This window comes from Hordeum vulgare, chromosome 2H, assembly GCF_904849725.1.
Source record: "Hordeum vulgare subsp. vulgare chromosome 2H, MorexV3_pseudomolecules_assembly, whole genome shotgun sequence".
Taxonomy (NCBI): domain Eukaryota; kingdom Viridiplantae; phylum Streptophyta; class Magnoliopsida; order Poales; family Poaceae; genus Hordeum; species Hordeum vulgare.
This window is the reverse complement of record NC_058519.1, coordinates 380473635-380500010: the sequence shown is the minus strand read 5'-3', so window position 1 is coordinate 380500010 and position 26376 is coordinate 380473635. Positions and strand designations below refer to the sequence as shown.

At 44.7% G+C, this 26376-nt stretch overlaps 2 protein-coding genes and 1 long non-coding RNA gene across 11 annotated transcripts; 2 read left to right on the top strand and 1 right to left on the bottom strand.

The window, feature by feature from the left end:
* Positions 1 to 1585: 1585 nt before the first annotated feature.
* LOC123426356 lies at positions 1586 to 9093 on the bottom strand. Of its 8 annotated transcripts, XR_006622175.1 has the most exons (10): positions 8897 to 9093; positions 7568 to 7663; positions 7368 to 7460; positions 6125 to 6786; positions 5913 to 5958; positions 5574 to 5678; positions 2779 to 5006; positions 2400 to 2567; positions 1978 to 2061; positions 1586 to 1869 (listed from the first exon to the last, which is right to left on the bottom strand). It is a non-coding gene; the product is annotated as an uncharacterized LOC123426356 (long non-coding RNA). The 8 variants fall into 8 exon arrangements; XR_006622174.1 differs by having other exon boundaries at positions 5913 to 5989; positions 7568 to 9093; XR_006622173.1 differs by having other exon boundaries at positions 7568 to 9093.
* An 8095-nt stretch (positions 9094 to 17188) lies between these two features.
* LOC123426355 (protein C2-DOMAIN ABA-RELATED 4-like) lies at positions 17189 to 18644 on the top strand. The gene is made up of 3 exons (XM_045110166.1): positions 17189 to 17458; positions 17557 to 17652; positions 17761 to 18644. The coding sequence occupies exons 1-3, from the start codon at positions 17348 to 17350 to the stop codon at positions 18037 to 18039; spliced, it is 486 nt and encodes a 161-aa protein (XP_044966101.1). The 5' UTR covers positions 17189 to 17347; the 3' UTR covers positions 18040 to 18644.
* A 624-nt stretch (positions 18645 to 19268) lies between these two features.
* On the top strand, positions 19269 to 26147 carry LOC123426353 (glutamate--glyoxylate aminotransferase 2). Of its 2 annotated transcripts, none has more exons than XM_045110165.1 (12): positions 19269 to 19899; positions 19990 to 20107; positions 20423 to 20504; positions 20615 to 20702; positions 20802 to 20960; positions 21362 to 21535; positions 22675 to 22806; positions 23486 to 23551; positions 23738 to 23802; positions 23907 to 23998; positions 24148 to 24304; positions 25832 to 26147. In XM_045110165.1, exons 1-12 carry the CDS (start codon positions 19714 to 19716, stop codon positions 25950 to 25952), a joined length of 1440 nt encoding a protein of 479 aa, XP_044966100.1. In that variant the 5' UTR covers positions 19269 to 19713; the 3' UTR covers positions 25953 to 26147. The 2 variants fall into 2 exon arrangements, with proteins under 2 accessions (XP_044966100.1, XP_044966099.1); XM_045110164.1 differs by having other exon boundaries at positions 19295 to 19899; positions 25768 to 26147.
* The last annotated feature ends 229 nt before the right edge of the window (positions 26148 to 26376 follow it).

The following is a 26376-nucleotide window of genomic DNA, read 5'->3' as shown; positions in this document are numbered from 1 at the left end:
TGTAAGGAAAGGAATAGGATTGGCCAAGCTTCAAGCAAGAGGACACTACATGTTATATTTGTGAGAAATCACTTTTGTGTCCATACGAAAGCCAATACTATTAAAAGGGGTGAGGCATTTATGATGAATTGGTTGCTCAAGTGCTTAGAGATAGCCACCAAAAATATCCAGTCATACTCCCGCAAATACCTCTGTCCAAAGACTTCACATAAATCGGTGCCACCAAGTATTCTATTTTGTCCCTATCAATTTTCCCAGTGACAGATCCTTTGCCAAACCCTAATATCTCGGTACCACCAACTTTCATATCGGTGCCACCGAAAGACAGTGACCAACTTTCTAGTATCTCTATTTCAAGAACTAGAATTTCCGAGGTTGAAATCGGTACCACCGAGAATTGGAAACTACCCTAGGTCATCGAATTGGTACCACCGAGATTTATATATCGGTCTCACCAAGAATTTAAAAGTTGCCACATTTAGTGCAACTCGGTATCACCGAGATTCATTTTGGTGTCACCGAGTTAGACAATAATGTTGCAATGGTTGGATTTTGGGAGATGCCTATATATACCCCTCCACCTCCTCTCACTCGTAGAGGAAGCACTCAGAACACACACACACACACTTACCATATTCATTTTTCTAAGAGAGAGCCACCTACTCGTGTGTTGAGATCAAGAGATTCCAATCCATCCATTTGAAACTTGATCTCTAGCCTCCCCAAGTTGATTTCCACCAAATCAATCTCTCCTACTCATGCCAAATCTATGCGAGAGTGATTGAGTGTTGAGGAGACTATCTTTTGAAGAACAAGAACAAGGAGTTCATCGTTCTACCACATCTATTACCTTTTGGAGGGTGGTGCCTCCTAGATTGGTTAGGTGTCCCTTAGGAGCCTCCTACTTCGTGTTGTGGAGTTGAACCAAGAAGTTTCTACGGGCACGGAGATCGCCTACTTCTTGAAGATCTACCGTGAGTGATGCTAGTCCTATGTGGACGTAAGCCATGGTGGAATAGACAAGGCCGCTTCTTTGTGGACCCCTTATGGGTGGAGCCCTCCGTGGACTCTCATAGTTGTTACCCTCCATGGGTTGAAGTCTCCACTAATTGTACATACAATAGCACCACCTATCGGAACCACGCCAAAAATCGTCGTGTCAACATTTGTGTTAGATCTTCCTTACTTACCCTCTACATTACATTTGCATGTCTTTACTTTGTGCTGTTATACTCTTACATATGCATGTGTAGTGTGTGCTTGGCTAGTCATAATTGCTAAAATTGGCCTACAACTAAAATTGGAAAAAGGCTAAGTTTTTAATTGGTCAAGTAGTCTAATCACCCCCCCCCCCTCTAGACATACTTCGGATCCTATAGGGGGGTCAATCACAGAGGGACTCTTCATCAACCTTGTTGCCCTCACGATGATGTGTGAGTAGTTCACCACAGACTTATGGGTCCATCGCTAGTACCTAGATGGCAATCTCTCTCTCTCTCTCTCTCTTGATATTCAAGACAATGATCAACGTGAAGTCATTGCTCTCGAGACAATGATGAGAACATAACTCTCAAAAAAAACAATATAAGAGAGAGAATATACTATTAACTTATTTGCCAACTTGCTTGGGTACGTCAATGTCAATAATTTGGAAGGCCTCAATATTCTCGTTTGGATAATTTTCCTTCACAAATTGCGTACTGCCCCCGCAATGGTAAAGATAGTCTCCATCAGCTCGACATCCTCTAACCTTCGGTTTGAATTGAGCACCTCGAAACGCTGGTCCCTCTAGTTGATATTGAACAGCCAGTAGTGCCTGCCACCATCAGGATGGTTTTTCTTGTCTCATTCGAGCACAGGCAGCATGACCTTCATGCACACAAACAAAATATTTAATTCTCTTGTGTTCTTGCCAACAATTTTCTGTGTTATGTGCAACTGTGAATCATATGTTGCTAAATTTGTCAACAAACTAACCATGTCTTCTTTGTCAAGGCGATTTGACTTCTCAAATTTCTTAATAATATGAGAGACATTGTATATGCCTTGTTGTAGCTTTGACTGCAAAAAAGAAAACAGAAGCACGCAAGATAAGTTCAAAAAATACAGAAAAAGAGTTGTCCCCATATTTACCTCTCAAACTGTGCAACCAACTATGTAGTTATGACCAACTTTTATATTAACAAGTGCAACATACTTTAAAAAGGGGGAATAACAAAATAGTGATCCATTGGATGTACAGAAACACCCTGAATTACATGCAACTTTGCCTAGGCCTAAAAAACAAATTCTAGATTTTCCTCAAAATCAAGACAATGTAGATTCATGACATACCAATGGTAACTTTTTTTTGCACATTCAAAAGACATGGTTTGGCCGAAAAGTTAAGAAAGACTTACAGCAACCCTTAATGGCATGATGACCTTCTTTGAGCCTGGTGGTAAGTTCTTGATTGTGTGAAGATGCCAATCTCAATAACCATGCTTGATAACCATTGTTTGGGCTTCATGGAATGCACTGACTCCTTTAGGGTAATGTAAAACCCATCATAGTTAATGATCTGAGGGCTGGGTTTTTAGAAAAAGCAAGAAGAAAACAGTTAATTACTTTGTTTATATTTTTGTCGCCAAGTTCTACAAAAAATGATGTGCAACTTGAATTTTTGATTTGTGCAACAAACTGAACTTTGTTGTGCAAAACAATAAACTACGAGCTATGCCATAATAGATACTCACAAAGTTACTAGAATTTAATTTTGGCGAGTGAATTTTGGTGTACCTGATAACTGGAACGTCTGCCCCAGGAATGTGCCTAACCCAATAAAAAATTACATCGTACAACTTGTTCATTGTTTCAATGCAATTGAATGTTCTCTTCCTATTGTAGTCAATAAATGGAGATCTTTGTTGAACACCAGGTTGGATTACCCTCCTCATTCGTCGTGGAACGCGTGGTCCTGATGTGCTACTTCCTAAACCATCCGCGCCAACTGCAGCAACAGGTGTGTGCAACTCTGGTGACACGCTGCCGTCCAATGGATAAGTTTTCCCCTTACTTGCATCAACCATGTCAACTGCAACACATGTCTCCTCTAGTGTGGTTGTGTCCCAATCATCAACACCAATTGCACTCATTGGAGGGGGTGCCTTTCCTTGTGTCAATAATGTTTCTGGTTGTGTAGCATTCACAAAAGATGGGGCATCAATGAACCCATCCCCATGGTAACTTGTTGAACTTGATCTACGTAATGGTTGATCAGTATTCCCCTGTTCTTGCAACACATCCTCTGCATCTCCAGCTAACTTTGTACACAACAGAATTTTGGATGGAGATCTTGGTGGCATGCATCTGCTCACAATATTGAAAACCTCCTGTTGTGAGAGGGTGGCTTGAAAAGTTGGTAGTGGAGCAGGTTGGGCACTCATTAATGTTCCTCCTGAGAAACCAACACTTTTGGTTCCCGCATGAGTTGGCGCGAGATCAGCATGGGTTGCGCTCTATTGCACATCAGTTGGCAGGCAAGATCCTTTAGTTGGCAATACTGTCTGAGAAAGTGTGCCAAGAGTTGGTGCCTCCTCAATGCTTGTTAATTTGGGTTATGCAACTACCTTTTCTGCAATCCTTGTTAGCTCTTCTCCCTTTATGACCTTTGCAAAATTTACAACCTTTTTTCTCTTTGGATCCTCCCCCTTATAAATAATTACTCCATAATGGCTAATGCCCTTAATCAGTACAATTGGCATGCAATCAGGTTGCCTCTGAATGTACTGCACCTGGCGCGACCAACAGTGCGGTTGGCAATGGATGGACTTGAGTTGAAGGTTCCATCAACGTTTTTTGCTTAGAAACTTCATCCTTCCATTCAGGCAACCGCAATTTCTTCTTGGGCAATACAGTATTTTTCTGTTTTTTGGCCATTGGTGGAAGCGGTACGGGACCAGTCATTGTGTTGCTTTCGGGATGTGGAGGGGGTATAGTGATGCTATCCAACAACTTTTTGTATGATGACTTTGACCCAAAAAATTCCAAGCCCTTGTTGTCTCCTTCATATCAAACTCTTGGTTTTCTAATTCAAGTATCATATCGTAATCAAGATTCCTCTTGGATCTTCCAAATATGTTACCAGAGTCAATATTTGGCACATCTAGAGGTTCACTGAATATGTCTTTCATTTCGCAAAGTTCCAACAAATTGATGTCCTCCCCTGGCGGTGCCTCAATTTTCTTCTTTGATTTTGAAACATCATCTTTCCAACAGTATTTTTCCATCCACCATTTAAGTGCAGTGTTGTCGCTAGTTGCCTTACTACTGCTTTCATCCTGGTCAATGTTATCTTTGTCCCTATTAGTGTGGCCACTAGTACGATGGCCACCACCATTAGTGTCATCATCGTCGTCATTCTTGTCACTTTCTGATCCTCCATATAGTACTACATCATCTGTGTTATCCATGTCATCATCATCATCTCCACTTCCTTCATCACCATTTTTTCAGTACCCTTCTTGCCCTCATTGTGGTCATCAAAGTCTTCACGATCGTCACTGCCATATTTCGTTTTCTCTTTCTCGCCTCCCCTCCTCATCATCCTCTTCATCATCCTATTCCTCCTTCTATTCATCGTCCTCTTCGTCCTTCTCTTCATCGTCCTCTTCGTCCTTCTCTTCATCGTCCTCTTCCTATTCATCTTCATCATCCTCTTCCTCCTCCTTTTCATCCTCCTCTACCTCCTCCCCTTCCATCTCTTCTTCTGCGGTATTTTCATCTTCGTCTAACTCATCATCATCATCTTCTTCACGGACCTCTGTTATTTGTTTTGTTTTTGCTCGACCGCCTCTCTTACTTTGACCCCCACGAGTTGTTTTTGTGATACCCCCTTTTAGCTCTAGAGGGGGTACATCATCTGGTTCCTCATCATCAATCTGACCAATACCTTCTATGAACTTGTCAAGCTGATCAGTCATCGATTTGCATACCTCATGTACCAACTTTGCAATCTTCACCCTTTTCTGCAAAATAGAAGTAGCCAAAAGAGAAAACAACTAGTCATTCCTCAGTACATGTGCAACTACCTACATGATGTGTGGCGACCACACACACTATAAGGTGCTACTAACAGCCATTTTCTGGCTATATACTTTTAATATGTGTGAAAATATAGACTTGGCAACATGCCAACTACGCAAGGGGAATGATTCCAAATGATGTGATGTTTTGGGCAAATAAAAGGAAAATTTGACAGTAACCTGGTGCAACAACTATAAGTAACTAAAAAATATTGCAGCTATACCAAGTCATAAAGCATTCTTGTGCAACTATATCCCTGATCATGCCAATATTAAATAATGGGATTGTCAATTGAATTCATATACTTTTGTAAGAAAAGAAAAAGGAGGCAAAAGAACTCAAAAAAGTATATTGCTACCCTTGATGTTCAACCAGCTATATACCTAGTACATTTTTCAGTACATGTGCAACTAGTTACATGATGTGTGGCAAGCACATACACTACAAAAGGTGCTACTAACAGCCAACAATGGGTAACTCAAAAAATATGAAAAAGATCGATAACTAACATGCGGGTTGTATGATTGCGGTAACTTGGACGAAATAAATGCTTCCGCTTGCAACAAACCACCAAGAAGTGGGGTCTGCTCTATACCTCTCAACTGCTCCTTCAACTGTTACACACGGAAAAACAAATCAAATATTGTGATGACATATAATTGTTTGGAAAAAACCAAAACAAGATCATGTGCGCAAGCACTACATGGTTGTTGTGCCAACCTCTTTTGCCTATTTGTGCAACAACCAACACATATCTGTGCAAAAAAAAATAGAACAATGATATGCTATCATGAGATTTGAGAAATAACTTCCCAAACACACCAGGCGAGATCAGTTTTTTTAATGACCTTGTTCATAAGGTTGGTGTCCCATGCATTGGCTCGTAAGGGGCACCTGATAATAGGCACATCATGAGCAAGCGCGTCTAGATAGAGGACCAGCCACACAACAACATAATAAAATGGGTTAAAAATATAAGTATCTTATCTCTTGCAATAAAATGCTACTCAAGAAAAAAATCACAAAAAGAACTAGTATTTTGGATATCCTAAATGCTCACCACCAAATGATATAGGCAGCAACACACATTCTTTTTGTCCTTGGTCATGTTGCGGCATTGTTCGTTTATGTGCTCTGCCACAAAGAGGCATATGTTGGTATTATCGAGCATTTCTGATTCTAGGATAACACCGTAGCACTTGGGGCTGATATTCAAGCTGGTTGTGGGGGCTAGGAATGTGTTGAAAGCAATAGCTAGCCAGGATATGAAAAATTTATCGTCAGTTCTTCCATCCATCCTTTAGTCCCCTAGATCCACTCATTCACCTTTGGGTGGGAATTGCCAGTGATGTTGAACATATCTCTAAAACTTTTGATAGAATCCTTGTCAGCAAAGTATCTGACGCATTGACGCTTTTTTGGCACAACAAATACCCTATACACACTCTCAACATCAACACGGACTTCCCCCCTCTCTGGAAAGACCATTTCTCCAGTTTCTGGTTTATAACTCTGAACTAGGAACTTGGTGAGCTCCGCAGGCAATGTGTCAGCTATGTTTAGAAGACCACCAAACAGCCTACCACAAAGGTTTGACTTTTGGGATGGAGTCAACGCCTTGTTTAGCTTGACTAACCTCCCTCGGGAAGCCCTTAGCCTACCAGCCTGTGATGGGCGATCTACATTCTCTGCAGCAATTGTGGGATCTTCTTGACCGATCTCCTATAGAAAGAGTAGATGAAAAATTTGCAGAAATGCCAAGTTAAGAATTATTATTGTGCAACTATATTTAAAATCTTGCCAACTGATAAGACTTCTGTTGGCAAGTGCATTAATATGCTTTGGAAAAAGCACAAAACAAATCAACATAAAACAACGGATGCAAAAAATACAGAGTTAGACACATGCCAATTACAAGAGGGGGATGCCAACTCATGTTATATTTTGTACTCCCTCCGTTCCTAAATATAAGTATTTTTAGAGTTTTCACTAGGGAACTATATACGGATGTATATAGATGTATTTTAGAGTATAGATTCACTCATTTTACTTCGTATGTGGTCTCCTTGTGACATCTCTAAAAAGACTTATATTTAGGAACGGAGGGAGTACATAAATGTGCGGAGTTTTGAGTACTCCCGTGATCCGCAACTATAAAACTAAAAACTGGGGCAGGGATGCCAAGTCAACTAGTATTCTTGTGTAACTATATCACCAATGATGCCAACTGAAAACACTCATGTTGCCAATTCAATTGATATACTTGTGTAAATAAAAAAAGACGCAAAATAATTCTAACTTACAATGTTAGGTACTGCAGTTGTTGTTCCAACTTCCCCTTGAGTTGGAGACATCTTGCGTCTCTTCCGTTTTACTAAATAGAATTTTTTAGCAACCTATGTATGCACATAAACCGCACAAAACCATTTACTATGAGCCCGCAACAAAAAAATGACAAAATCAAAATATCTAACAGGATAATGCTCATATGTATGATACTCACCTGATCATCATGTGCCTCCGTGTCATTATCGACACTGGATGGTTTGCACACGGCATGTCTTTTTGAGTTCCGTCATCCAATGTGACTAGCTGAACTCTATGTTGATCAAAAAGGGAGACAAAAAAATAATCATGGTCAGGTGTAGGACGGAAGGAACAAAACATAAATAAAATTAAAGAACAAAAGCATGTATAAATGAAAAATACCTCCCCTTCACTGCCATCCATTTTTTGGTAAAAAATAGACACAAAATGAGTTCAGTGAATACATATGTTGAGATACTACTATAGCCTAGGTGCAGATTATAGCATCTTGGTTGTTATACTACTGAAGCATAGTTGCAAACTACTGCACTCTAGTTGCATATCATAGCACCCTAGATGCATACTAAAGCCAGCTATTACACAGAAATTTCAGTCTGAAAACCAAAAAAATATATCATTGACTAGTGTCACATTGGCTATAAATTGCACGACAAGAAAATCCTAGTTGCACACCGCATAGAACCCTAGTTGCACACCACAGAGAACCCTAGTTAGTTGCACACTAGAGCAAAACAAACTATTTTCATAGTTTGCAAACGAGATTGACTAGAGCCAGCTTTGTAGTATATATAGCTCAGGTGCACAACATAATGAAAACTGATACTACGCTAGTCATACTAATAAATTGCGCAATAACATAAAACTAGTTGAACAACCCATGAAACCTAGTTGCACAAACACAAACACCAAACAAACTGAATATTGCCAACAATTTAATTTGCCTAAGTTTAAACATGAAAATGGCTTCTATTACAAACAAATTGCACACACAAAACATCATAGTTGCACATTAGAAGATCAAAAATCATCAGGTAATTGAGCAAAATCACAAATCAAACAACCAATCCACATCTCGAGGAAGAAATCAACCAAAATCAACCACCTATACATAGATCAGATGAACATCACGACCACAAGGGGTCACCCATGGCGGCATCACGACCACATGACCACAATGGGACGGGATTTCACTCGCGGAGCTCCCCTAACACGACCACAGGAGGTCGCCCGTTCCTCCTCCGCAGCCTTGACGTTGTCGCCTACCTCGTAACCTCTCGCGGCCCCTTCAACTACGCCTCAGCGCGACCGGAAACTACTCGCCACCATGAGCCCCTCTTCGTGCATGAGGACGTCTCACCGTCGTCACGTGCCTCGCCGTCGTAGCCGTCCTCACCACCTCCAAAGCTCGAAACAACGCCTCTGTGTGGCCCCTCTTCGCCTGCCCTAGACCTAGATGTCGATCTCGACCTCGCGCGGCAAAATACTCCAAGTGACAGGGCCTTACCTGCGCCACCGGAAGATCTGGCGAGCCCCCACCTTCGGTCGCGCGGTCCCTCTGGCTCTCCCTCGCTGAGTGCATCGGCGACAACGACGGGAACTACCGACGGGGAGGAAATGGAGAGAGGAGAGGGGAATGAACGGGGCGAGTGGGACGAGCTGCCGGGAGAGTGTGGCTCGAAATTTGAAACCACACCGCCCACCGCACCTGTCAGGCTGCAGCTAAGTTCAGTTAGTGTTAATGCACTGTGGAGTCTGTCGGAAGTAATCTAAGCCCTTCGATGCTCATCCAACGGTTGCTCGAGGAGGAAGCTACTGTGGAATTCCGACAACGCCCCTGGGAAACGATCGCGCGTCCCTCTTCCTCGCTGGCCCGCGCATCCCTCTTTCCCCTTGGCTATAAAGCCATGTAATCTCTCTCTTTTGCTACTTTATGATATATGTAAATCAGGGTTGAACCCTAGCCGCCGGAGGCGAGCTACTATCCATTTTCGTAATATGAGAGCTCTAAATTCCCCTGTTTCTTTCTGAAATTCCACCGATTGCTGTGTTCATGCTCATCCTTGTTCATCGGCGGTAGTCAGTTCCTGACAATTGGTATCAGAGGCCTAGTCTTTCCTTGGCTTCGGGAAGCAGGAGAGGAAGAAAGTCACAGATCCACGGGGAGTTCATGGTGGCGGCCATAGTGGCAAGATCTGAGTACAATTAGGCCTTCCCCTGGTTACTGGAGCATACTGCTGTTGTGGTAAAACCCCACGTGTGAGGATCTGATCGACCAAAGAGGAGATCTAGCAGGTAAATTCCCTCCATTTTTCCCTCCCTGAGAATTCGCAGCAATAGCAAGCATGGGAGGAGCAGAGTCAGGAACAACAGCAGACTTGCAGTGGAATCCTTGGAGTTGGATTTGAAATCCTTGCGGCAAGAAAGAGATGAAGATCGTAGAGAGTTTCAGCAGTTCCAAGCTACAGTCAACAAGAACTTCATTACTATGCAAAAGAACTTTGACAAGATACAAGACAATTTCAGGAAACTGTTGCTGGACCCAGATCCAGGAAAAGGAGAAGAAGCTGATCATGCTTCAGTGCAAGGTGAGGTTTTGCACAAAACTAACCCTGTTGGATCACCTCAAGCAGCACCAGGGCGTCCAAAACAGCTTGTGGCAAACACTCCACCTTCTGTTACAATGCCTGAAAAGCCTACCTTGGGAGCACTTGGTACAACAGTATTGAGAGATCAAGCTGGCAGAGAGCTGAACTTGGATGGGACTCTGAAGCAGCCTTATAGGAACCCAAACTTTGGGACTAACAAAATAGAGGGGACGGGTCAAACTGCTCTGGCTTGTAATATTATCCAAGGTGAAGATCTGCAGGAAGTAGAGGGGTATGACAATCAGTATAGGAGGAGAGTGAGCACCCAGTGGATAGTAGAAGAAGCCCTTTAACTGTTAAACCTGCCAAGTTGAACATGGTGGAATTTGAAGGAGAAGACCCTGAATCCTGGATAGAGAACTTGGAGCAGTATTTTGCTGCTGCTAGAACACCTATTAAGCACAGGACTGAGCTAGCCATATCTTATTTGAAAGGAGTTGTTGTGCAGTGGTGGAGAGGCACTGGCTTTGCACCAGGAAACATAGCTTGGCATAAATTCTGTTCAGTATTGTCTGAAAGATTTTCAGTGCAATCTGTTTGTGACATTGTTACATCTTTTCATGTTGTCCACCAAGTGACAACTATAGCTGATTATGTAGAGAAGTTTGAGCAGCTGATGAACATTATGAGAAGAGAAAATCCTGGAATTCCTAATGATTATTATGTTACTAGTTTTGTTGCTAGTTTAAACCCTTATATCAAGAGCCATGTGGAGTGCTTCAAACCAAAAGATCTACAGACTATTGTGTGGTATGCAAGAAGAATGGAAAAGGCTCAACAACCCCCTGTAGTGGTACAAACAAAACCTTACTTCCATCAGGCTAAAAGGCAAATGAATTTTGATACTTCAAGTGGTCAGAGTGGGACATTGCCTATACCAAAGAGCACAGTCATTCCGCACGCTAAGTAGAACCAAGTCTGCTATAAGTGCAGGGAACCTTGGGTTCCAGGACACAGGCAAGTTTGCAAAATGAGCCAGAAAGCACAGATACAAGCTTTACTATCTCAAGAGGAGAACAATTCAGATGTTATATATGTTACTGATTTTGAGGACCCTGACTTGGAAGCACAAGAGCTACCACCAGAAACTGTACTACAGGTTTCTATGCATGCTGCCCATGGTCTTAGCTCTGCCAAAAACACTTTTATCTTGTCAGTTAAGATTGGAGAGAAATTAGCAACTGCCCTAGTAGACAGTGGAAGCACTGCTACATTTGTATCACCTGAGATGGCAGCCAATATGTCTGTAGCACCAGTAGCTAACTCCAAAGTAAAGGTAGTGGTGGCCAGTGGTGAAGTGTTGTGGAATGAATTCACTGTGAGAAACTGCCCTTATGAAATTCAGGGCAAGAGCTTCTGTGACAGTTTCAGAGTTCTTAAATTAACAGGATATGACATGATCCTAGGAGTGGACTGGTTAAAGAAATACAGCCCAGTGCAAATGGACTTTGTGAAGATGGAATTAAAAATTTCAGACACACATGGGCAAGTCATAACTTTTATAGATGAAACCGTTCCCTTGGAGAGATTAACTGAGAGCCATGATAATTCCAGCAAGCTCATGGATCAAGCTGTTTGTGGTTTCTTCCTATTCCCTTTGTGTGGAGAAGGGTATGAGCTAGCAGCCACTGTGATACCTGATGATTTGCAACCACTGTTGCAGCAATATGAGCAACTATTTCAGGAACCTAGTGGGTTACCTCCTAGCAGGCCTTGTGATCATAAAATACCACTGGTGGAGGGAGCAAAGATAGTAAACCAAAGGCCATACAGGGTGCCACATCACCAAAAGGAAATATTGGAGAAGATTATACTGGACTTGTTAAAGAAGGGATTAATTAGACCTAGCACAAGCCCCTTTTCTTCTCCAGTTCTGCTTGTGAAAAAGAAAGATGGCTCATGGAGACTTTGCATTGATTATAGGAAACTAAATGATATCACAGTCAAAAATAAGTATCCAATTCCTGTGATTGAAGATTTGTTGGATCAGTTAAAGGGAGCAAAGTACTTCTCCAAAATTGATTTAAGAAATGGTTATCATCAAATAAGGATGGCTGAAGAAGACATAGCAAAAACTGCATTCTCTACCCACATGGGACTGTTTGAATACTTGGTGATGTCCTTTGGACTAACAAATGGCCCACCATCATTCCAAGCATTAATGAACTTGTTGTTTGGGTTGCTGAAATTTGTTGTGGTGTTCTTTGACGACATCCTAGTGCTTAGTATATCATGGGAAGCACACAAGCAACATTTACAGCAAGTATTTGAAATTCTGCAAGAGAACAAATTATATGCTAAGTTGGAGAAGTGCTCATTTGGTCAAAAGGAAGTGGAGTACCTGGGCCACATCATCAATGAGGAAGGTGTATCCACAGATCCCTGCAAGATAAAAGCTGTTCAACATTGGCCAGTGCCTGCTAACATTACTGAGCTAAGAAGCTTCTTAGGCTTAAGTGGATATTACACGAGGTTTATTCAGGGGTATGGAATTATCTGCAGACCTTTATTTGACTGTTTGAAAAAGAACTCATTTGAATGGAAGGAAGAACAAACCAGGGCATTTGAGGCACTCAAACAAAAACTTACTCACACTCCTGTACTGGCCTTACCTGACTTCACTAAACCCTTTTGTCCTGGAGACTGATGCTAGTGGATATGAATTAGGAGTTGTATTGATGCAGGATGGAAGACCTCTCTCATTTTTCAGCAAAGCAATTGGCCCTAAAGCAGCAGCTATGTCTACTTATGATAAAGAAGCACTGGCAATCATAGAAGCAGTTAAGAAATGGAAGCACTACTTTGGTGCAACTGCACTGATCATCAGGACAGATCAGGAAAGTCTCGAGTACATCCAGGAACAGAAAATCACTGAAGGAATTCAGCATAAACTGTTGCTGAAGTTACTAGGTTACAACTTTACAGTGGAGTACAGGAAAGGGAAAGAAAACAAGGCTGCTGATGCCTTATCCATGGTAAAGCATAAGATTTCAGCTCTGATAGCAACATCTACTTCACCTACCTGGGTCAAGGAAGTGGTTAAAAGCTATAAAAATGATAACAAGATTAAAGAGTTAATTTTTGCATCTATAGCTGCTAAAGATGGCAACAGTGCATACACTTTCAGGAATGGCATACTCGGATACAAGAGCAAGATTGTGGTAGGAAGAAATACTGATCTCACGCAAGAAATTATGAAAGTGTTTCACAATTCAGAGCTTGGAGGACATTCTGGAGAAAGAGCCACTTATCAGAGGGTTAAGCTGGTATTTCACTAGTCTGGGTTGAAACAAGACATCATTGTCTTTGTGAAAAACTGTCCAGTATGCCTAATCAACAAAGCAGAGCATACTGTTGGAAATGTGCCCTAGAGGCAATAATAAAATGGTTGTTATCATATTTCCTTGTTCATGATAATCATCTATTGTTCATGCTATAATTGTATTAACAGGAAACAGTAATACATGTGTGAATAAATAGATCACAATGTGTCCCTAGCAAGCCTCTAGTTGGCTAGCTCGTTAGTCAATAGATGGTCATGGTTTCCTGATCATGGGCATTAGATGTCATTGATAACGGGATCACATCATTGGGAGAATGATGTGATGGACAAGACCCAATCCTAAGCATAGCACTAGATCGTATTGTTCGTATGCTAAAGCTTTTCTAATGTCAAGTGTCTTTTCCTTCGACCGTGAGATTGTGCAACTCCTGGATACCGTAGGAGTGCTTTGGGTGTATCAAACATCACAACGTAACTGGGTGACTATAAAGGTGCACTACGGGTATCTCTAAAAGTGTCTGTTGGGTTGGTACGAATCGAGATCGGGATTTGTCACTCCGTGTGACGGAGAGGTATCTCTGGGCCCACTCGGTAGAACATCATCATGAGCTCAATGTGACTAAGGAGTTAGTCACACGATGACGTGCTACGGAACGAGTAAATAGACTTACCGGTAACGAGATTGAACAAGGTATAGGTATACCGACGATCGAATCTCGGGCAAGTTCTATACCGACAGACAAAGGGAATCGTATACGGGATTGATTGAATCCTTGACATCATGGTTCATCCGATGAGATCATCGTGGAGCAAGTGGGAGCCACCATAGGTATCCAGACCCCACTGATGGTTATTGGCTGGAGAGGTGTCTCGGTCATGTCTGCCTGTCTCCCGAACCCGTAGGGTCTACACACTTAAGGTTCGATGACGCTAGGGTTATAGGGAATTGTTATACGAGGTTACCGAAAGTTGTTCGGAGTCCCGGATGAGATTCCTAACGTCACGAGGAGCTCCGGAATGGTCCGGAGGTAAAGATTGATATATAGGATGGATGGGTTTGGACGCCGGAAGTGTTTCGGGCGTCACTGGTGACGTACCGGGACCACCGGGACCACCCGAGGTGGCCCCGGGGGTCCGCCGAAGGGGGGAAACGACCCCAAGAGGCTAGATGGGCCAAGTGCGGGAGGGAACCAGCCCCTAGGTGGGCTGGTGCGCCTCGCACACCCAGCCCAATGCGCAAGTGGTGGGAGAGGGGCAACACTAGGCGCAGGTGGGCCTTAGGCCCACGAGGTGGTGCGCCACCCCCTCCCACCCTAGCCGACGCCCCCCTTTCCCATCTGGTGGCTGCCGCACCACCTAGGGGGGAACTCTAGGGGTGGTGCACCCCCCTCCCCCTCCTCCTATAAATTGAGAGGGGTTTTGGCCCTTGGGAGATAGACTTCTCCCTCTCCCTCGGCGCAGCCCTGCCCTTCTTTCTCCTCCTCTGTGCCGGTGCTTGGCGAAGCCCTGCCGGGAGACCTCTTCTCTCCATCGACACCACGCCGTCGTGCTGCTGGAGTTCTTCCCCAACCTCTCCCTCCTTCTTTCTAGATCAAGGTGCAGGAGACTTCACCGGGCTGCACGTGTGTTGAACGCGGAGGTGCCGTAGTTCGGCACTAGATCGGAATCACACCGCGATCCGAATCGCTGCGAGTACGACTCCATCAACCGCGTTCTAGTAACGCTTCCGCTTAGCGATCTTCAAAGGTATGAAGATGCTCTTACCCCTCTCTCGTTGCTGGTCTCTCCATAGGAAGATCTGAATATGCGTAGGAAAATTTTGATTTTATGCTACCTAACCCAACACATACCCCATACCCTAGATTACTAGAGCCTCTGTCTGTCCCTGATTTTGCTTGGGCACACATCAACATGGATTTTGTAGAAGGGCTACCTGTTTCTGACAACAAAGATCTTATCCTGGTGGTAGTGGACAGGTTTACTAAATACGCACACTTTATAGCCATGAAACATCCTATATCAGTCCAGTCTGTAGCTAGAGCCTTCTCTGACAATGTGTTCAGGTTACATGGCATGCCTGTGGTGATTGTGACAGACAGGGATAGGATCTTCACTAGTAACTTATGGCAGCAACTGTCCAAATCCATGAAGGTTAAGCTGCATATGAGCACTAGCTACCACCCACAGACTGATGGACAAACAGAGAGAGTGAACCAGTGCTTGGAAAATTACTTGAGGTGTATGTGTTTTCAACAACCTAGGAAATGGCATGGGTGGTTGGCCCTGGCAGAATGGTGGTACAACACATCCTTCCACACTTCATTGAAGATGACACCATTTTAGGCTCTGTATGGTTTTCCTCCACCATTAGTAGCTGAATCAGCTCTGCCAGATTCTATTTGGGAAGATAGTGAAAACCTGATGCAGATCAGGGAACTGGCTATGGAAGTAATCAAACACAACCTTAGCAAGGCACAAGCCAGAATGAAGCTCTATGTTGATCAAAAGAGAAAGGAAAGAGAATTCTTGGTTGGGGACATGGTGTACCTAAAGTGCAACCCTACAGACACACATCACTCAGCCTCCATAAGCATCTCAAGTTGCATTCAAAATATTATGGTCCTTTTAGAGTGCTAGAGAAGGTGGGCAAACATGCTTATAAGTTGTTGCTACCAGAAGGTTGTCAGCTGCATCATACTTTCCATGTGAGCCAGCTCAAGAAACACATTGGCCAGCATGTGGTGCCATCCCCACAACTACCACTTGTTCATGCTGATGGAACGATCAAAAGGGAGCCAGAGACTGTGCTTGAGAGGAAACTTATCCCTCGTCGACAGGGTGACATCAGCATCCCAGTTGTGCGTTGGTTAGTAAAGTGGATCAACATGCCGATTGAAGAAGCTACGTGGGAGGATGCATCCTTTATCCAGAATTTTTTTCCTGCATTCCAAGCTTGAGGACAAGCTGTGTTTCATTCGGGGGGTATTGTCAGGCTGCAGCTAAGTTCAGTTAGTGTTAATGCACTGTGGAGTCTGTCGGAAGTAATATAAGCCCTTCGATGCTCATCCAACGGTTGCTCGAGGGGGAAGCTACTGTGGAATTCCGACAACGCCCCTGGGAAACGATCGCGCGTCCCTCTTCCTCGCTGGCCCGCGCGTCCCTCTTTCCCCTTGGCTATAAAGCCATGTAATCTCTCTCTTTTGCTACTTTATGATATATGTAAATCAGGGAACCCTAGCCGCCGGAGGCGAGCTACTATCCATTTTCGTTATATGAGAGCTCTAAATTCCCCTGTTTCTCTCTGAAATTCCACCGATTGCTGGGTTCATGCTCATCCTTGTTCATCGGTGGTAGTCAGTTCCTGAGAGCGCCCCACTAACTGGGATTCTCTTCTCTATGACGAGTGGGACGGGGGAGGGGAAGGGGGGGGGGGGGAGGGGGGGGAGGGGCGGACTTGGCGTGGCCCGACCAGGTGCCACATGGAGGATCTCGCCCGTTCGATCGGACGCGATCGAATGGCGCACATTCGGCCGCTCGCGAGCGCCAGATGGTGCGTGTACACGTTTTAGATTTCAGGAATAATTCAAGCCTATTTCATACTTCACTCATGTGAAGATGTTAGTCATATCGACATCTAAAACCATCTATAATAGAACAAGAGCTTGCGTACAAATCAGAGGAGGCAAGTTACGTTTGGTGATTTAGAAGCATGACGGAGGCGGACCCATACAATGCAATGCAAGAGAGATAGCCAAAAATGATAGGAGCTGCTTTTGTTTGGATGCATGCCACACGAGAAATGGCCAGCCCAATTCCTTTTCTTAGGGTCATGTGTGGGACTAGTCTATTTATGCCGATGAGAAGAGAGGGGGAAAGAAGAAAGCGGGGCGCAAGAAGTCGCCTAATTCTAATTCGAGAATTGGATTAGGCGCTTCTTCGTCCCACACCACACCAGGCCACATTCCTCTGTAAATAATACAGTGCTAGCATAAAATTAAATTGACGGTCGATCGGATCGAGATCGAGCATGGATGGGTTGGTTGGGCTGTTGAAGGTGCGTGTGGTGCGTGGGATCAACCTTGCATACCGCGACGCAAGAGGCAGTGATCCATACGTTGTCCTTCGCCTCGGCAAGCAGGTATATATGCCGTCCGCTCTCTCATTTCTTTTTCTTCTTGTCCATCGATTGCTGTATTAATCGTTTGTTTGCTGTTTAAATGAATTGTGCCGTTGCAGAAACTGAAGACAAGCGTGAAGAAGCGATCTGTGAACCCTATCTGGCATGAGGAGCTAACCCTGTCGATCACGAACCCGAATGCACCAATCAAGCTTGTGAGTCCATATCATACTGTTTCCTTGCAATCTGTAAATGGTTACCAACACATTTTGTCCATGAAAACGAAACACATTTTGTTTATATGAATGAAACTGTACATGCAGGCGGTGTTTGACAAGGACACCTTCAGCAAGGACGACCCAATGGGGAACGCGGAGATCGAGGTGCTGCCATTGACGGAGGTCCTGGACCTGGACACCGAGAGCATCCGCAACGGCGCGGTGGTGCGGTCGGTCCCGCCGAGCAGCCGGAACTGCCTCGCCGAAGAGAGCCACGTGTGCTGGAAGAACGGGAAGTTCGTCCAGGAGATGATCCTGCGCCTCAGGAACGTCGAGAGCGGCGAGATACAGCTGCAGCTGCAGTGGGTCAGTATCAAGAAGTGACCATGCCGAACCAATCTTATAGCATCTCGATCCATACATCCATCCATCCGCCCCGCCCGTTGCACAAGTCGGATTGTATGTAACCAGCAGCAAACTCATCCGATCGTTAGACCCTGCTGTGCTGCTGTGCTGTGTAGTTAGGAAAGAAAACGGATTTCTGAACGTCGGTGAGAGCATCGCGGGGGAAGACTTGGCTTCGAGGTCTAGTGATGTGGTGTCCGAGTTGATCTTCGTGAACGATATGTACGCAGTTGCCAGTGCTCCAAGACAATGGCTTTTTCGGGTCTGATCGAGTCCCGCTATCCACTCGCCATCTCCTCTTAAACATTCAAGGACGGGTAATGCGTTGGCAAAGAATGCCCGGCTGAAGTTGTTGCTCTTTCGTGGTGATCGGTAATTGTTATGACGCGACTAGACGATTGATTTAGGGCGGGTCCTTTGTGTTGTGTTTGTAATTGTTGTGGTGGCTAATTTGTTGATTAGCTTGGTGTGAAGTTTTTTTTTTTTTTTTGAACTTCTTGCTACATTTATTGTTCGGAAAAAACTCTAGTTTCTTGTATTCCAACGTTTGTCCTCTATAAAAACATGACACACCTAAGCGTACTCTTGGAAAAAAAACACGACTTACGCAGCCATCAATTAATTATTATATTATTGCAGCCCTGCTTACACGAAAAAGTGTTAAGAAAATGCAAATAGAAGGCGTCATGGAGCAACCAAGAGGAAGACGACCGGAATAAAACAAGAGATACGAAGCCTCATGTCATGCCACACAAATGAATCGAGTAATTCGTTGCCGCATTAGCTTAGCAAGCGCCATGATCCATCCTTAGTTTAGTTGGTTCTGAATTTCCAGTGGCTGCAGATACAAAGAGGAAAACAAATGTAGCAGTAATTTGTGTTAGTACATGTGTTGTTGCAATGTGAGATATACTAGTACTAAATCTGGCCTGAATTTGCTGCTAGTGCCAGGACATGCTCAACACTGCCCTGTTTCAGTCTTGTTTTCGCGGATCTGAAACAATTTACTAGCACCGTTCTGCACCTTGCCTATCATTCCTATGGAGAGGCAAAGCAGAGCCAGTTACGTGTGTGAGGATGGATCATGGATGGATAGATCGATGGAGACAAGGAAGAGGATTGTTGCTGCTGCTGCATTATTGTGCCCAGCCCCTGCTCCTCTCCAGGTGCCAAGGGGCAGGCAGGCAGGCAGGTCAGGCAGGCAGGTCAGGCATGCAAGAACCTGTTGTGTGTGTGTGTGTGTGTGTGCTCCTGGTCCTGGGCTGGGGCGTTCCTTCTCCACCGCAGGCGAGGTGATAACCCAACCTGTGGCCATTCCTGCTCTTATCTCCAGCCCGAGTTCCTAGTCCTTTCCCCACTCAAATTCGGGGGGGCGCAAATCCCATTCCCGTGCGCCAAGAAAAGGAAAATCGAGCGGACGCCGTCTCGTCTCCTCCACATTATCCGCGTTTGATTGATCTGGAGCGCGCACGCCCAGCAATACGACAAAGGAATCTGCTTGCCATTACAGTACAAATTCCCACCTGCTCCCCTGTTTCTTGGTTCCCTTCTTCTCCACATCACCCCCACCTCTCCCACGGACACCCTTTCCCCCTGAGCTCTGCTCTGCTCTGCGGCGGCGCGCCAGGGATCTCTGCCTCCGGAGAAGGCGAGATGATGGGGAGGAAGGCGCTGGACTACGAGGAGCTCAACGAGAACGTCAAGAAGGTGCAGTACGCCGTGCGCGGCGAGCTCTACCTCCGCGCATCCGAGCTCCAGAAGGAGGGCAAGAGGATCATCTTCACCAACGTCGGCAACCCGCACGCCCTCGGACAGAAGCCACTCACCTTCCCACGCCAGGTGCGCCATCCTCTTCCTTTTCTCTTCACCAACCTAGGAAACAGGATTGATTGGAGGTGGGTGTGCTTACTTGTCCTTGTCCCTGCGCAGGTGGTGGCGCTCTGCCAGGCTCCCTTCCTCCTCGATGATCCCAACGTCGGTCTCATCTTCCCCGCCGATGCCATCGCAAGGGCCAAGCACTACCTCTCCCTCGCACCCGGCGGCTTAGGTATAACATATTCTCTTCCTGCCAAAATCCATCCATTCTTTTCTACAGTACTATCCTAAATCCTAATCCAGGATGTTTCAAGGTTTTCTTCATGCACTGACACTTCTGCCTTTTTTTGTTACTCCATATATACACATACAAGTGGAAGTGGATAACAAATGCAAAGCTGACGATTTTTAATTTGTTCACATAAAAGATAATTATTCACTTTTATCTACTCACTCATCTAGTACATCACTATGTTTTATTGTTTCTGTAGTCTTTGGATATTTGTGTGTGTGTTTGACTGACACAGCTTGTAATATATCTCATCAGGTGCGTACAGTGACTCCCGAGGTATCCCTGGGGTCAGGAAGGAAGTTGCCGAGTTCATTCAGAGGCGTGATGGGTATCCGAGGTCAGACTGAACAAGAGAGCTGATGAAAATATCATATCTAGTTGCACTACACAGTTTTTCTGGACACCCTCCTCACACTGGTACTGTATTGTATGGTCTACTTATTGCAGTGATCCAGAGCTTATTTACCTCACAGATGGTGCCAGCAAAGGTGTGATGCAAATGCTCAACGCCATTATCAGAAACGAGAGGGACGGGGTATGGTTATCCTTGAAAGCCGCATCTTTCCCCCAAAATCTTACTTAAGACTGAAGTGTAAACCCAATGTGGTTGAGATGCATGTATCTTTCTTGGCAGATTTTGGTCCCTGTTCCACAATACCCGCTTTATTCTGCTGCCATTTCCCTCTTTGGTGGTTCTCTTGTCCCATATTATTTGGAAGAAGAGGCTAATTGGGGACTTGATCTTGTCAGTACCCGCCAATCAGTTGCAGAAGCACGGTCAAAGGGAATCACTGTAAGTGTTTTAATTTAGGTGTTAGCATGTATATTTTATCCTGTCTTCCATACTCATCAGAAATACTAGAAGTAACCAGTTAGGGGATTGCATATGATTTTTTATCCAACTACAGTGATAATCACTTGTCTTCTCTGTAATCAGACCCTTGCCTACATTCTCTACACTAAAACCTCTACTAACTCTTGGGAATAAACATTAGTAGTCTAATAGTTAGCTCGAAGAGAGAAACATTTATAAAGTTGTTTGTTTGATGTGTTTGTGTTTGTTTCACCTTCTCATAGTTCATGATTTTCTTCTTCTTTCTATATCTTTGTAGTCATGCTGCTTATATAAAATCGTCATCCTTAATGTATAGTAGTTGTATTTAGCTCTGATGATTCTTTTTCCCTCCAATCTAGGTTCGAGCAATGGTGATAATAAACCCAGGAAACCCTACTGGCCAATGCCTAAGTGAAGCAAATATTAGGGAACTTTTGAACTTCTGCTATCAGGAAAAATTGGTTCTGCTTGCAGATGAAGTTTATCAACAGAATGTTTATCAAGATGAGCGTCCATTTATAAGTGCAAGAAAGGTAAGGTTACACTTACAGCTTCACTCAAGCTTATAGTTTTCATGTGACAAATCTATAATCCAGTGAGCACTCCAAGTTGCCCTTAAGTAACACATATTGACAAGTACTCCCTTTGTACCATAATATTTGTTGTTGGGGAGAACAACTACATAATATAGTTACTAGAAATACTAGAAGTAACCAGTCAAGGGCGCCGTTGTTCTTCTTGGAGACGTCGGTCTACATCTGCTCCTTCACTTCCTACCTCCCTGCCTCTCGGGTGAAAACCCTAACTCCGGTGGGCGGTGGCGGCGTCCTTGACGTCGTGACCTTCCTGAAGGCGTCGCCTTGAGTGTTGAGTGGTGGTGGGCACTGTATGGGTCCTCGACGGTTGTTGGTGGTGGGCATTGCTTTGGGGGAAACCCTAGGATTTGGTCTTCCAGATCGGACTATGGAGGTACCGCGGTGCCGTTTCTCTCTTGGGAGCATCATTTGTGGAGCTCTCAAGTCATGCCTGGCCGACAGGTGCTACGTTGAGTCATGCCTGGTTGGCAAGTGCTACGCACGACAGTTCTTCTAGAATCTTCGTGGATGAGCGCAGGGTGGTGGTGCCGTTGGGTGTCGTGGTGGCGTCGACGGATGTTCGGACTGGTAAGGATGATGCAGATCTCTCTCCTGAAGATGGGTCAGTGGGCCGATGATGATGACGGCTTCTAAAACGTGTACATGTGGTGTGCGTTTTAGGTCTGCTGCATCGGCTATTGGTCCCGATACGTTATGTGGATGGATTGACGATGACACCGGTTTTAGATATGTGGAGTGAGAGCACTCCACATGATCGAGTTTGTAGGTCTGAGTGGTGGCTTTGGGTGGATTGATGTATGTTCTTGTCAGACCTTTATGAAATAATTAATAAAGATGGTTGCATGCATTGATTGATGCAGAGGCTGGGGGTTTAACCTCCTTTTCCAAAGAAAAAATGCATATAACATGAAGGGAGGGAAAATTTAAGGTGTAGCGGAGGCCAAAGCTTGCCAGATTGCTGCCTCCGCCACTGCATGAGATTAGGCTCATGCTGTGTTGCACTGAAAGATATTTGTATTTTTTTTTCTCAAATATCAACTGCACTGACTACAATTGCCTTTCTCAACATGTTCTAGGTTATGTTTGACATGGGTCCTCCAGTAAGCAGGGAAGTTCAGCTGATTTCTTTCCATACTGTGTCCAAAGGATATTGGGGAGAGTGTGGACAACGTGGTGGGTACTTTGAAATGACGAATATTCCTCCCAAGGTAACATGCCACTACAGAATTATGAACAGGTTACTACTATGTATGAAGAATGCAGCTATAAAAAAACGAAATACTCCCTCTGTAAAGAAATATAAGAGCGTTTAGGTCACTACTTTAGTGCTCTAAACGCTCTTATATTTCTTTACGGGGGGAGTACATATGTAAATAAGATGTCACGTAATTCATGTCCTATTGCAAAATATATATATATATATATATATATATATATATATATATATATATATATATATAATTTCCTTGCCTTGATGTTGTCTTTTGTTAGCCGTAGAGTTGTGTATATACTACAATGTGCAATATGATCCACTACATCCATCCTGTGCTAGCTAGGTTGTTTCAATTACATTTGCTGCACCAAGATATTTTTATTAACGGAGTGCACTTTGTGGATACCTCAAAAACTGTTGGGTAATGAACAATGCATGTTGGTGTTATATGTATGTCGCCAGTCACTCGATGTTCATTTACAGCTGCTAGCTGTGTCCAATTTCAAAGCTTTGAAACTTGAGATTGAACATGTAAATAAGACAAGTCCCATATAAGGATGGCAATTTATTCCATTGTACAAACATTACACTGAAGTTTGAATGGTTGCAGTGCACATATATACACTTCTCTTAAATACCCATAATCAAATTTCTCTTCTGATTTGTTCTGACAGACTGTCGACGAGATTTACAAGGTTGCATCGATCGCGCTGAGTCCAAATGTTCCTGGGCAGATCTTCGTAAGTGAAACAAGGTTTAATGATTCTGTTGTTGTTTTTGGTTAGGTGGGGTGGGGTGGGAGGAGGTAATTCATGAACTACTGTTGAAATTCTTGAAAATCAGAACCTTGTTTTCCCTGTTGTATTCTGTGTTGCGATCAGCATACTAATTTGATTATACAATGGTCCCGATTCTTTAATTTGCAGATGGGGCTTATGGTGAACCCTCCTAAACCTGGAGACATCTCGTACCTGAAGTATTCTGCTGAAAGGTTAAAAACACCGCCGTTCACATTTCTTACTATATGCCTCACTTCCATATGAAAGAAAATTACCATGTTAGCTGGTACTAACATGCTTCAAACCGACGTTGCAGTAAGTCTATCCTTGAATCTTTGAGGAGGAGGGCACAAATAATGACAGACGGTTTCAATAGTTGCCGCAATGTTGTCTGCAATTTCACAGAAGGTAACATAAAAGCTCTAAACTGCATGGTTTTGTCTGGCTATTATCTGTAGCAGGAGCTATGTATTCTTTCCCGCAAATACACCGAAATGCATATTTTCCAATGGCAAAGAAGCTTCTCTCTGATGTTCTATGCTATTATGCTTTTGCAGGAGCTATGTATTCCTTCCCGCAAATACGCCTGCCGCAAAGAGCTATGGATGTAGCAAAAAGCGCTGGCAAAGAGCCCGATGTTTACTACTGCCTCAAGCTTCTGGAAGCCACTGGAATATCCACTGTTCCAGGCTCAGGTTTTGGTCAGAAAGAAGGGTAAGTGCTTTTGTGATATCAGCCGTTACTATTTTTATGATTTTTTCAGTTACAAGGTGTAAGAGATCCTAACTAGAAGTGAAGCATGATAAACTGGGAATATGAGAACAGTAGCCCATCATCAGTAAGAACGGGAATGCCCCAGCCTGGACTTGGTTTCTATTACTACCATGAACATGTTAGCACCACAACTTAGAGCATCTCCAACAGCCGCGCCGCGCCCAAAAATGTGTTTGCCGCGCGCTTCGGCTGGTTTAACGCGGGGATAGGCGTTGGCAGCCGCGCTATAATGCAGCGCGTGCCGCTCCAGCAGCGCCCAAAAATGCAGCACGCGCAGCACGCACAAATCACATGTACATTTCAGAAAATAGGAGCAAAAATGATCAAACAAACAAAATAAATCAACAATAAATAGTCATTACAACTCAAACGACGAACTCATCTACAATGTTCAATACTATACTATAAAAACTACAATTCAAAACATGCACCAAATTCATAAGTTTGGAGCAATACATACCTTGTAGGCGTTTTGTCAAACACCTTGCGGGTGCGGCGCGGCATCGAGGCGCTGTTCCTCGGACGTCGGAGGCGCGCGAGGGCCGGCGGGACTAGGAGGGGGTGAGGCGGAAGCGCGGCGGCGCGGGGAGGCCGGGGAAGCGCCTGAACGGTCGTCGGGGGGCGCGGGCGGCGGCCGCAGCGGAGACAGGCCGGGGAAGCGCCTGAGTGGTCGCCGGCGGGCGCGGGCGGCGACGGCGGCGCGGGGATAGGCCGGGGAGCGCCTGAACGGTCGCCGGGGGCGCGAGCGGCGGCGGCGGCGCGGCCAGAAGGGGGTGGAAGTGGGGAGCGAGCGCGCGAGAGTGGAGGGGCGAGCGCGGGAGCTGGCGCGGCAAATAAGGGGCGCGCGATTGCGTTTCGGCCAGCGCGCTGAACTGAAAATGCCGCGTGTGCCGTTTTTGCGCGTCCGCTGGAGCTGCCCGCCGCGTTGCGCGCGCGCTAAAACTGTCTTTTTGCCGACGCGGCGCTAGTATAGCGCGGCTGTTGGAGATGCTTTTAGCATCTGGAACAAAAGCAATCTTGGACCAATAGTTTGAAAAATTGCTATAAGCACAAGCCTAACAACCCTAGCAAAGATATGTTCTATCATAACGGCATACTACAGCCCCGGGCAACCAAATCTGGGTCGACCTGCTCATTCTAATGGGCTGATGGTGATCGGCTCCACCGGCCCTGTTACCACACGAAGCCGACCCAGAAGACCCATTGGACTTGAAAATTTGTGCCGGGCCAGTGTCAAAATGGGTGACATCAGCCCATTCCCATCTTGATTGAACCATTATAGGAAACCAGCCCTTCTGATCATCATCATCAATTCATCATCATACATGTTACTGCTGAAACCAATCACCGCTTGTCATTCCTCGGTAATAAGATTCCACTTTGTGACATGTAACAATTTGCAGGGTGTTCCATCTGAGGACATCCTCGGTAATAAGATTCCACTTTGTGACATGTAACAATTTGCAGGGTGTTCCATCTGAGGACAACGATCCTGCCTGCGGAGGAGGACATGCCGGCAATCATGTCGAGCTTCAAGAAGTTCAACGACTCGTTCATGGACCAGTACCAAGACCACTCGAGGCTGTGAAGAGAGAATAAAAACCACCGCGTCTACATATTAATATAATGCTGCTCTTTTCTACCAGCAATTGAAGTTGATTAATTAGCTGTGAGCTGTAACTATGGTGAAGAAAACTGGTTGCTATGCTTGATATGTATAGGGGGGAGATATGTGCGGAAACATTCTGTCAATTTACTACTACATAATATGATGATACTGTAATTGCTGGCTCCAATAATTAATCCATAAGAAATAATTGAACACCCTTTGTTGTTTGTTAATAATTAATATGTAGATGGCTGTACCTCTACAACAGGAGACCCCCGTACCTCCAGATCGGATCTCACCGGTGTCGTACCTCGCCGACGGGCGCCTCCACTACATAAGTCCCTCCCGCCACCTCCCGTCGCCCCTGTGGGCGACCAGGGGGTAACCCTAGCCGCCACCGCCG

Excerpts from the sequence above, each read along its gene's own strand:
- LOC123426355 (XM_045110166.1), top strand. The coding sequence starts at position 17,348 with ATGGATGGGTTGGTTGGGCTGTTGAAGGTGCGTGTGGTGCGTGGGATC. Across the intron at positions 17,459-17,556 it reads TCCTTCGCCTCGGCAAGCAG|AAACTGAAGACAAGCGTGAA; the intron begins GTATATATGCCG and ends GTGCCGTTGCAG. Across the intron at positions 17,653-17,760 it reads CGAATGCACCAATCAAGCTT|GCGGTGTTTGACAAGGACAC; the intron begins GTGAGTCCATAT and ends CTGTACATGCAG.
- LOC123426353 (XM_045110164.1), top strand. The coding sequence starts at position 19,714 with ATGATGGGGAGGAAGGCGCTGGACTACGAGGAGCTCAACGAGAACGTC. Across the intron at positions 20,108-20,422 it reads CCTCGCACCCGGCGGCTTAG|GTGCGTACAGTGACTCCCGA; the intron begins GTATAACATATT and ends ATATCTCATCAG. Across the intron at positions 20,961-21,361 it reads CACGGTCAAAGGGAATCACT|GTTCGAGCAATGGTGATAAT; the intron begins GTAAGTGTTTTA and ends CCTCCAATCTAG.